Consider the following 12,114-nt stretch of genomic DNA (forward strand, 5'->3'; position numbering starts at 1 on the left):
ATGAATATGGCTTTAAAATAATTTAAGAAATTTCTATTGTAAACTTGTATATTTACCATATCTAATAATAAATATAGAAGAATACATTAATAATTCATATACAACAATATTTAATTGCAATTTAATAATTATAACAATAATAATGGTTTTGCATTAAATTTACAATTACAACATATATTAATATTTATTTATTTATTTAAATGTTAAGTAATCAGTCTTTTTATTTTGATGGAAAATTCTTACAATTCTTCACACTACACATTTTTTTAAATTAAATATCAGCCTGTTTTGTTTTAATAATCACAGTAAGCCATATTACAGTTTTGGTTTTATTTTAGTTATTCATGCAGCCTTTGGCTAAACGCATCGATCTCTTATCATAATGCTCCTGTGAGCTTGATAATGTCTGTGCTGATAGATCTAATCTTTCAGTGGTACCGTAGTAAAAGCAGGTCAGTGTTGATATCATGTTGCCCTTGGCTCATATCAGGTGAAGGATCAGATTTATGCGTGGATTAATCTCAGAGAAACTAGTTTTCAGTGATGAGACGCGCTGGTCACTGCAGTCTCTCGGCTGATGATCTGAACCAATGAATGACATGATATGCTGTTTTACAGCAGACGTGAACAGCAAGAGGCAACCGTTAATTACAGTCACACACCAGTGCATCTGCCTTATTGGAAAGGTCAAAATCCGCCCATAAACGCATACAAACGAATTGACAGATGAAGAGTGTTATTAACACGCATAATTCTCTAACTTACACCCACTTATAAAAGTAGTAACCATGGCAACCACCTTACGGTCTGATTTCTAAATGTGCAGATTGATGGAGAGAAATACCGCTTTGATTAAAACACTGCTCTGAAGAAGAAACAAGCACTACAATACATAACAGAAATCATCTGCACAGAAATCACTTTGATCATTTTTTAATTTTAATTGTGAATTGCTGATCTATTAAAAGATTACAGCAAGTATCTATTTATAAATGTGATTATAAAGGGATATGTAATGCATCTATAGGGACCTGCATGTAAGACCTCTGCACAAACCTTTTAACCCTGAAAGATTGACAGGTAATTATTTGGTTAATCCAAGTTAATTATATATATATATAAGAACAGGAAACTGAGGCTACAATTCACACAGGATCACCAAAATTGGACAATAGAAGATTGGAAAAACGTTGGTCTGATGAGTCTCGTTTTTGCTGCAACATTCGGATGGTAGGGTCAGAATTTGGAGTCAACAACATGAAAGCATGGATCCATCCCGCCTTGTATCAACGGTTCAGGCTGGTGGTGGTGTAATGTTTTGGGGAATTTTTTCTTGGCACACTTTGGGCCCAATAGTACCAATTGAGCATCATGTCAACGCCACAGCCTACCTGAGTATTGTTGCTGACCATGTCCATCCCTTTATGACCACAGTGTACCCATCTCCTGATGGCTACTTCCGGCAGGATAACGCTCCATGTCATAAAGCGCGAATCATCTCAGACTGGTTTCTGGATGACAATGAGTTCACTGTACTTAAATGGCCTCCACAGTCACCAGATCCCAATCCAATAGAGCACCTTTGGGATGTGATGGAACGGGAGATTCGCATCATGGATGTGCAGCCGACAAATCTGCAGCAACTGTGTGATGCTATCATGTCAATATGGACCAATCTCTGAGGAATGATTCCAGTACTTTGTTGAATCTATGCCACGAAGGATTAAGGCAGTTCTGAAGGCAAAAGAGGGTCCAACCGGGTACTAGTAAGGTGTACCTAATAAAGTGTCTACGTGTATGTATGTTCATCAAAATATATACAGTATGTGTGTATTTAGATGTACATAATGAATAAACACAGTGCACAAAAATATATTATGTAAACAGAATCTTTTATTTTGGATGCAGTTTAATCATTTGACAGCACTAATATTTGCATTTTATATATAATATAAAAACCATACTACAATCATATTTTTTTTTCATTGTGCATTCCAGATAATCTCTGTTAAACTGCAGTTTTTTTGATTAGCTGAAAACTAGCACAATTTCTTTTTATTTTTAGAGTCAGTCTTCCTACCTGTGCTGGTAAGCGTGTGAAATGAGTTCACGTTCTGATGAAATGCCAGTGTAAGAATCTGAAGCCTCTGCTGTCAGATCAGTCTGATCGTATCTCTGCTCTCTGTTCTGTCCTGCTCGGTAACAATGAACTTGTGTGTGGTTGTTGCCGCTGAGAATTCTGGGAAGTGAGTCAGAGAATCAGTATGTTACAATGTGATGTGTGCATGAGGAGGAGGAAGAGAATCTTCATCGCTGTCGTTTCTCACAGTGTTGCGTAAGTCTTGTCAAACCGGCGACCTCAGGGTGTGTGTGTGTGTGTGTGTGTGTGTGTGTGTGTGTGTGGGGCTGTGATTATGATATGGGGCATGGCACACACTAACCACCCAGTCTGTGGTCTGGCACCAGTGTCCTGACTATTTTAGGCCTGCCTGTGCGTGCATGCGTGTGTGTGTGTGAGGGGAAGTGCTCATTCGGAGTAGTTATGTTGTTTATTTAAAGTGTTGGCAGCGCTGTAACTGGATCTGTGTGCCATTGAAACATGAATCCGTTGTGACAGGTTGAAAGAGGAGTGTGAGTTTGTCTGTTCAATCTCTCAATACAGCAGTTTGTCTGTTTGTATTAAACTCGAGCAGTCTGTCAATACTGCTAATCGTCGGTGAGTGAACAGCGCTCGGAATGAAACGCTAGTATTAAATGAAGCAGTGCAGACTTAAGTGGCCAGATATACGAGTGTGTTGAGAGCCGAGGCGATCTGCCCAGACCTTCATACCTGTGCTCATCTGATATCAGAGTCCGAGGAGAGATTCTTGATCATCTCTCTCTGGTTCACTTTGTTTACTGAGATCTGCTTTATAGGCTTGGCATTGTCCTGTGGTCACTCGCGTGGCAGGAGTTTGTCTTTAGGCCAAGCGCACGACATTTACGTGTTATTTTATAGTATTAAAATTTGTGCTGAAATAAATGGATGTATTTAATAGTGCTGTTAAACTATTAATCGCTATCATTGGATGCGATTAATCGCATTATTAAAATTACATCCACATTTAACTTAATACATGTCTCTGGTCAGTGCATGTGATGCTAATTAAAATCTTTAAAATACAGTCATTTTTCTAGAAAGTTGCTTTTGATATAACACACACTTGCATTCAGTTTTCCTCTCGCTCTCGTAATATTTTGAAGCATTATGTCAGTGTTTTATTTTTAAATGTAAAAAGTTTTCAGTGTTTCAGTATTCAATTCAATACTATTTTCACTCTTTTGTTGTTGTTTTTATTTTTTCCTTCCCAGAGTTTTTATTTTGTATTGTTTTATTATAATTTTTTTAATCAAAATGTAATGCTTGTTAGCTCAGTCAGACATTCATGGCCTCAAATCCAACTGATCTTACTTTTTTGTTGTTTTAAATGTACTTTTTTTCTTTCTATACCCAGTTACCTCAAATGCATGTCTAAACCACTAATTGTCTAAAGTCCTTAATCCTTAATCCTTTTAAGTCTGAAAAAAGGTTATTGTTGAGTTACCAGATGCACTGCAAATGTGGATTAGTGCTGACTTTAAAACACATCCCATATTAATAGCTTAATTAGGGCTGGTGCCGATGATGCTCTGAAGTGGCTCGGTTCCAGCTACTATTTCTGACAATACATCTGCTAGTTTCTCGAGACGTCTAACCTGCGTCAGGTCAGGTGAGAAGACCGCGGCCCACGCCAGCTGCTTTGTGGCTGAGCGACTGCTGTCACTTTTTCCATCAACACACAAAGAAGAACAAGTTTGGTTTTTCTGCTCCACCTGCTCGGTGTAGTCCGCTCACAGACGGTTATGAAGCCAGAGATGTTCTCATGGAGCGATTACACTGGTGTGGTGTCATTATCAGGATGATGTCAGTGATGTGGAATTGTTTGGTAAGATACGGGACGGGCGATCACACCCCCTCATTACCTCAGATCAGTCTTTCTGCTTTTGACTGCCTGAAACAACGGCCTGAAATGATGAGAAAACAACAGGTTATCATCGGACAGAATCATAACACGTGTGTCCAAAATAAACACTCATGTGTCATAAATATCCAAAATATAATGTTAAAACTGTATAGTTGTAGCTTTTTAATTTTTATACATTTTGTTATCCGTTTTTATTCCCCGATGTCATGTGAGGGAATAAAGTGCATGAGTGATTATACATATGAAGAAGAGGTGTGTTTGACTTTTAACCTTAAGAAACAATCACATGCTCTTTAGCTGTCTGTTGAGTCACATGGGCACTGTGAAATATTGCTAACTATTTATTGCATTTGTGTTTTTAAATCATCATGTAACATTGTGACTATTTGCAATATTGCTTAACTCTACATTTTTAGTAGCTTTGGTAATCGGTTGCGATGATTTTATATAAAATGAATGAGAACGATCTGAACGGCTGGAAGAGTCGTGAGAAAGTCATGTATGTTTTCTGCTTGCTGGAGTTGCTCGTGGTCTCTGGTGTTGTTCGAAGCTCGCAGGTCTGCAGGCGGGAGACTAAAAAATCACACACAGGAAGTCTTGGAAGGAAGTGCATTGACTGTGTTAGTCTTGTGGTTTTTTTGCCAAAGGCAGGTTATGATCAGGTGAACATCAAGCCCTTTATCCCTTTCCAAACACTGACACGGTCTCGTGAATCAACGGATAATTAAAACAGCAGTTCGTGCTCTAGTAGACGTCACGGCACCAGTTTCTCTGTCAGACCCGGCTAAATGTTTTTCAGTTTCAGCGTGTCTCTCTTTACTTTTCTATATGGAGAGGAAGGAGAGGGCTGTCTTTCTGGTTTCTCAGCATAGCTGGGTAACAGCGCTGCTCCGTCATCTACATGTCACTGCATGCTTCCATATCATATAGGACACGTTTCACTCTGCAAGCAACACTTCAACTTCAAATTCACCACGTGTTACCAAAATGTTGTGTCTACAGGCTGAGCGAGTTAATGTGTGCCATCCTTTCTGAAGGGTGTGGAAGGAAAGTGAGAATAGAGCAGATTGGGTTTCCTGAATTTCAAGTGGACCCGTCTGGCTCAAAGTTTTGGTGGTCAACAAATGCCAAACTGCACTGGAGCAAAGCATCCTTTTGGTCAAACTAGCTTGAGCCAAGTTCAAGACCGCAGCTTGCCTTTGGGTAATTCGGTGCCCAGGGAAATTAGGGAAATCGTGGCCTAACATACCTCGGTGCACTTGGTGCGAGACATGAAATACATAAATACATATCACTGCCATTTCCGAAAGAAATAGTATAAGTATATCATGTTATGACTTCAAAACCATTTTAATATGCTGGGATGTTTGAAAACTCATGCTTTTGAACGTTAGACCGTCGCAACCCTATAATGCAGAGATCAAACAATCCTTATTGATCGACGTGATAACCTGTATCACCGCTAATACCGTCTATCCCAGCAATCCTGCTTTATATAATATCAGGTTTTAAATGCAGGGTATTTAAAGTGTACCTGAAGTTTACTTGCAATAGTTTCACTTTTGGACCTCAGCACTGTATTTCAAATCCCTTTTAGTATTGTATTTCACTAGGTCGTGCTCGTTTTTCCCACAATACACTCCACTCTAAAAACGTGGAACTCAAATTTGTCAAAAGTGCATCTTGAAACCTCTTTTTTCCCAGCCTCAGTAGAAAATGAAACCGAAGAGACGGAACAACAACAACAGGTTATGAGGTATCCGCAACTTTTGTTTCAAAGACATTTTTGAGTAGAAGGACATTTTTGTTTGAACTCTTGGAGTAAAATAGCGCAGATACTGGACAAGCATGAGGCTTTCTAAATAGACTGTATACATTAGAAAAATTTGAATTAAAGAAAAAATATACTTGGGTATTTACAGTACAGTATTGTGAGCACTTCAACCAAAACAGCTCATTTGTTGAAATGAGTCATGTAGGCACGCTTTATTGAGAGGAATTGGATCATGCTTAGAGAAGTAAAGCCTTTTTGAAATGATGCGCTTGAACCAAATTCAGGACCACGGCTTCTGCTTCGATAATTACTGCTCATGGAAATTCACACCAATCTTCAGTCACTTCTCTTTTAAACACCTTCCGAAGATTCAAGGCTATGAACTTTTTCCAAATTCAGTGACTTGTTTTAACCTCAGTAGGCTGCTGTCTGGTGCACTAGTCAGATTGTCTTTTTATTCAGATCTTCAGATTCCACAAGCTATTGCCTTTTTTTGTGTGTGCAAAGCAAATTGTAGGTAGAATTGAGAACTGTTGCATTTTTTTTTCTTATTTAGAGCAAGTGCAGAGTGGAGAACTTCTGCTCCTTTCTCAGACATTTAACTTCTTTACTGTGGTTTGCTTTGCCTTTTAGCGACAAACTGTTGTGATGAAATGAGCACTGTGTGTCTGATGGAAACCAGTGTGGTCAGCTGTACAGACAGAGGAAGTCAGAGAGGGCTTTATAGGTTTGCCATTGGGGCAAGGTGTGTCGTTTGGACCGTTTTACAAGGCAGGTGGTGAACAAGGTGTCTCGGAGGGTGATAAATCTCACTTAAAGTGCTTTCTGTCTATGCACTTTCCATTAAAAGCGCCAGTGTTTGCCGTGCCAACCCAAACTTCACCCCAAATGTGCTGCGGTACACCTCTGCGGCGGATGCCTCTTTTACTGCTGTTTCATCACAGAAAAGAATTCCTTGAAGCACGGTGAAATCAGTGTTCACGTCAGTCCAAATTAATCTCTTCTTTTAGACAGTTATTTTAGTAGGTGAAGGATTTCAGTGACATTATCTGCATAGTAATACATTCATAGGCTTCATGATTTGAAGTATCTTTCATATACAGAGCTCTAATGGAGCAGGATGGGTTGCACACTTTTAATAGCAGTGGTAAAGAGAGGTCATGATAGTCAACTAATTGACTAGTTGTCTAGAAAAAAACTCTTTGACCCTCTTTGATGTTGCTGTGAGGGGGCAGGCATTTTATTGTTTTACATTTAAAAAGGCACAAGTTTAAAGATGATAATGCAGTGCTAGCAGTGAGTGTCAGAGGTCAGAGTCAGAAGATTCAGGGATCCTCCACCCGTCCCGCAGCTCTCCCGCTGAAGCACTGTTAGCATTCCACAGCTGACCACCTCCTGATGGAGCCACTTCTCCTGCATTCTTGGCCTCATTTCTCACTTTTTTTTCTTTCCCCGTTTCTGTGGAGTTGGTAATTTACAGAATGACAGATCTGCGGTGGCTGCACGGACGCTTCAGCACATCATCTCGCTCATGTTTCCAAAACATCCCCGCGGCCTCTCGGCTAGCGCTAATGGTTTTGAAAACAACACTTCCACTGAGAAGAAAGAAATGTAGCAGGATTTGCCAGTGCGCTCTCAAGTTACCCGTTTTTTTCCTTAGCAGGGCACTTTTATGATGCCTGAGGGGCAGAGAGCATATTTAGAAGGAAGATATTCACCCAGAAATTAAACTTACTTGCCTTTATGATTTTTCAAGCTCATGCTAGTTTCTTTTCTTAAATTGAATGCAATTGAACACAGTCTTTTTCAATTTTAATAAAGCCAGTCCATGCTTTGAGGATCAGATCAGTACATACTAGCAGAATGTGTTTAAATAGGTTAAATATTATGCAAGTCCATTGAGCATTTACGTGTAGAGCTTGGTAAAAAATAAAGTAATGGCCGCTACATTGGTCAGCCACTGATTTGACGTTTGGTTGTGCAATTTATGAAAGAGCTTTGCAAAACAAACACTGCGTATTCTGTGGAAGATAGTCATCATGGTAGTCATCAATGATTGTAACACAACATGAAGGAGAATGGATCGTGACCATTTATTGTTTGGACCATGAAGTCATCAAGATTGAACTTGCACGCTCTCTAAAAACAGCCTCCGTTCAGGATGTGTGTAGCTCCTCCATCCCAGCTGTTTGGTAGACGTCGCCGGCCAAGTGTCTTTTTTGGAGGGCGTGCTTCATGAAATGAGTGTCCTGCGCTGGGCTCAGTGGTGTCCGTCTGAGCTGCCAGGGCCGTTTAGGAGGAAATCATAAAATGCGGCACTGAACAACCCAAACCCAGAAGCCACAGTCTTAGACCGCAGCCGCTTCATGCTGCACATGGTAAGGTGTGGGCTTGAGCCCGTTTTAGCTGAGGTTGCACACATGTGGGCTGAATCTGTTGAGCACCGACTGCTTCACAACATATTTAAAGGCTTAGAAAATATGATCCATCCACTTAAAGCTCCACGTAATGTGATGTGAGGCCAGTCAAGTGGAGTACAATAGAGTTTCTCCATATGATTTAAGGTACCGTTCATGTCCAGTCTCATGCCAAAGTTGAATAATAGGTTAAATCAGCTGTTCCACATTAATGTAGGTAAAGTGTTCAGAGTGTCCTGGCTTTGCTTTCCCTTTTGGACTGCTCTTAAATGTGCACAGAAAACCTCTAAATGGTTGTTTTGAGCCCTGCAGGCCCTGGTATTGACTTCACGATTGAATGGAAACCTGAGCATATGTGCTTGTCACCAGTGTTGACCCTCATGCTGTTCGAATATCTACCCCACAGGAAACCTAGGGTTTTCTGACTTCTTATTTTGTTATATGATCGTTGTAATGATTTTCAATACAACATTTTAACAAGAACACCTCATACCTAGTACACAGGTAGCTTGTCAACCAATGTTAGCTTCCAGATCGTATGTTTAAATCTGGCATTCGAGAAAGGCATTTAGCCTGTTGGTTTTTGAGTACAAAGTGGCTACATACAATTAAAAATACTAGATATATATATAGATATAGATATGGGGTTAGAGTTATGGAGATAGAGATAGATAGAGATATGGAGATAGAGCTAGATGGAGATATAGAGAGAGAGACAGATAATTTAATTAATAATAAAAAAAATTAAATATTAAAAGTAACAATTTTTTGTTTTTCATAATTTATGTATTTAGTAAAGCTTTTTATATAACATAACTTTATTATGTGTTGTTTTTGTGTTTGGCTTGTAGTTGTTTATTTCTTTCTTTCTTTATTTTAGGTGGAGCAGTCCAAGGTACTGATTAAAGAGGGTGGAGTCCAGCTGCTGCTCACTATTGTGGACACACCAGGGTTTGGAGATGCTGTGGATAACAGTAACTGGTAAGCGTCAAGTCACCTAGAACCTGTTGGTGTTTAATAAAAAAGGATGGCTGCTTTGTTTATGTTACTTTTGCATGTTGTTGAATCGTCGGTTGTGTGTCTTGAAGCTGGCAGCCCGTCATCGATCACATCGACAGCAAGTTTGAGGACTACCTCAACGCTGAGTCCCGTGTCAATCGCCGCCAGATGCCCGACAGCCGAGTGCACAGCTGTCTGTACTTCATCGCCCCCTCTGGTCATGGGTAGGCAGCATTAAATGCACACAAACCCTGAATGTTTTTTTTTTTTTTTTTTTTTTTTGTACATTTCATAAACTTAAAAGATAAGATACAAAAATAACTCAAATCTACTCCCTATTTCTTTTACGATAGAGAAATAATATTTGCCGTATCACCCAGCCCAAACTTGTGCCACGTCTGTTTTTGCCTATGCTACAAAACTTTCAGCTTCTGTAGCACCAGTGCTATGTGCAAAAAAAAGTTCACGTACGTACAGCGCTGCTTGTGTTTCTGCAGCGGAGGGGCTTTTAGAAGTGAGGCCAAGCACATCAGGATTTACTGCAGTGTCAGCGTTGTCGAAGTCGTCTTCAGACTTGTATTGTTGCATCTCATCTAAATCTTACACTCATCCAACTAAATCAAAGTTCTCTGGCGTGCGTGAATTGGTTAGGAATGCTCTTTTCTTTTTTTTCCTCTCTCTTTTTCTCTCACACCGATTGTTTCTGTGGCTCAAAGTCATGCTCTGTTTGTTTTTTTTCTGCGCATGCAGGAAGTCAGGGAACACTGAGAAGTTAGGAAAACACAAGACTATTTAGTACAGATCGCTCATGCTTGAGGAACAAACCTCTTTTTGATATCACAAACAATGAGACAAGTTGAGAGAAGTGTGTTTTGTTTTGATTGTAGTTGCGTGTTTTTCGTTTGGGTGGTTTGATGTGTTAAGATTTGTTTTTGGTTTAGTTTGTCTGGTGGATGGTTTATGTTTTGTAATGTTTGCCGTATTAGTGTTTTGTTTGGTTTGGTTTGATAGTTTGATGCATTTTATTTTTGATTTGACTGGTTCTATCCTAATTGTTTGTTTTTGTGTGGTGGTTTTTGAAGTGATCGTTTTGTATTGTTTTGTTTTGGTTTGTATAGTTTTTTTTTGGCTAGATTATTTGGTATTGTTTGTTTTGGTGCATTTTTTCTTTGGTTTGAATGATTTGTGTGATGGTTTGTTTTCTTGCCTTTCAAAGTGTTTTATGTTTTGATTTGATTTGTTCAGTGTTTTGGTTTGGTTTAGTGGTTTTTGTTTGGTGGCTCTTAAAAAGTGATTCGTATTGTTTTGTGTCTTTTGTCTGTTTGATTTGTTTTTGTTTTTCTTATTGGTTCGGTGCTTTTTCTTGTTTGGCTTTTTGAAAGTTTTTTTATGTTTTGTTTTGATTTGGTTTTAGTATTTTTGTTTGCTTTGGTTTGGTTGAAGGCCTTGAGCCAAACCTAGGGACAAGGATTTTTATGGATTTTAACTCTTTTGATTTGAGCCATTACATAACCACATATAGTAGCTATTTGCTAAAACTACTTTAGTAATCCACTTAAAAACACTCTAGAAACCATATAGCATCTCCTTTTACAAACACTTGAGCAACCCCGTAGCAATGTTTTGGCCGACATTTAGAAACCCCCAGCATGGCCCGTTTTGCACAGGAAAGTACCAGCTACATTTTCAGAAATTGTACACGTCACACATTTATATTTAAGTGATATTCAAAACACGAGATGTCAAAAATCACTAATCCTTCCTTTGACTTCCACCTCCCAGTTCCTCTGAATATCAGTATAATAAAATGCAACGTCGATTTAGTTAAGACAACGTTTTTCACCTGTATAATGGCCAAAGCTGTGAACATCACATTGACCTCATGATTTTCCTGCCGTTTATTTATCGCTCTTCTTGCAGCGCATGTGGCTTCACTACAAGCCGAGCTATAAGTTCAGCCAAGCTGCCAAACAGCAGTGTGAATGCGATCCCTTGCGTTTAGTCTGAAACATTAAACCCTCACACACACTCTCTCTGTGTCCGGCAGACTGAAACCACTGGATATTGAGTTCATGAAACGGTTACATGAAAAAGTGAACATCATCCCACTCATCGCCAAAGCAGACACACTGACTCCAGAGGAGTGCCAGCAGTTCAAGAAGCAGGTGAGTGTGATGGCGAGCTAACACCTAACTCAGTAGCTGCAGATTTGAGGCTTTCTCCCAATGAAATCCACCAATAAAAATATTTTCACATTTTCACATATAATCCTTAGTCATAATCTGGCTGTAAAGGGGATTAATGTTCTTGCCATGTGAGTGAATCCAAAGTGCATTGTTAGTGGCATTAAATGTAAATACAGGCACGTTATTGGTTAGTATTTAACAATAAATGGGATGGCATTTCATAGATGTATACATTCGGCAGTTTCAAAATAGTTTACTTAAATTATGCAGCGCAGGTTGCTAAATCATTTAAATTCACATCATTGCAAATATTTTGAACAAGAAGTTATTTGACGAATGTAACAATGCAACCGAGTATATTAGAAAAATGCAGGCGGTTACAAAAAGAAACGGGGATATTCACATTTTTAATAGCAGTATTTAAGAATTCTGCATCAGTGTGAGACATTACAGCAAATGACATTTTTATTTTTTTGTGCATTCCAATTAATATCATGTATGTGTGTGTACAATATTGATTAAAATATTAATTTTATTAATATTAATAGTTTTTAAATGTTGTTATTCATATTTTTTTGTAAATAAATGAAAGTGTAGGATCTGGGATTGCCTTCTCAAAGGATACACGCAAAACAATATATTTTAACACATCTTAACATTTAATATAATTATATAATATAATTATTTTTAATAGCCTTCGTGTAAACATTTGCACCTGTGGTGCCTGAGAGCGC

The 12,114-nt window shown here is 38.8% G+C and overlaps 1 protein-coding gene across 4 annotated transcripts in view; it reads left to right on the forward strand.

The window, feature by feature from the left end:
- sept7a (septin 7a) overlaps positions 1–12,114 on the forward strand; it is a 34,860-nt gene that overhangs the window by 13,343 nt on the left and 9,403 nt on the right. For all 4 annotated transcript variants that reach the window (XM_043217818.1, XM_043217821.1, XM_043217817.1 and 1 more), the window contains exons 5-7: positions 9,076–9,176; positions 9,284–9,418; positions 11,242–11,359. In XM_043217818.1, coding sequence (XP_043073753.1) covers positions 9,076–9,176; positions 9,284–9,418; positions 11,242–11,359 — 354 coding nt within the window. The remainder of the gene's footprint in view (positions 1–9,075; positions 9,177–9,283; positions 9,419–11,241; positions 11,360–12,114) is intronic.

This window comes from Puntigrus tetrazona, chromosome 19, assembly GCF_018831695.1.
Source record: "Puntigrus tetrazona isolate hp1 chromosome 19, ASM1883169v1, whole genome shotgun sequence".
NCBI classification, from domain to species: domain Eukaryota; kingdom Metazoa; phylum Chordata; class Actinopteri; order Cypriniformes; family Cyprinidae; genus Puntigrus; species Puntigrus tetrazona.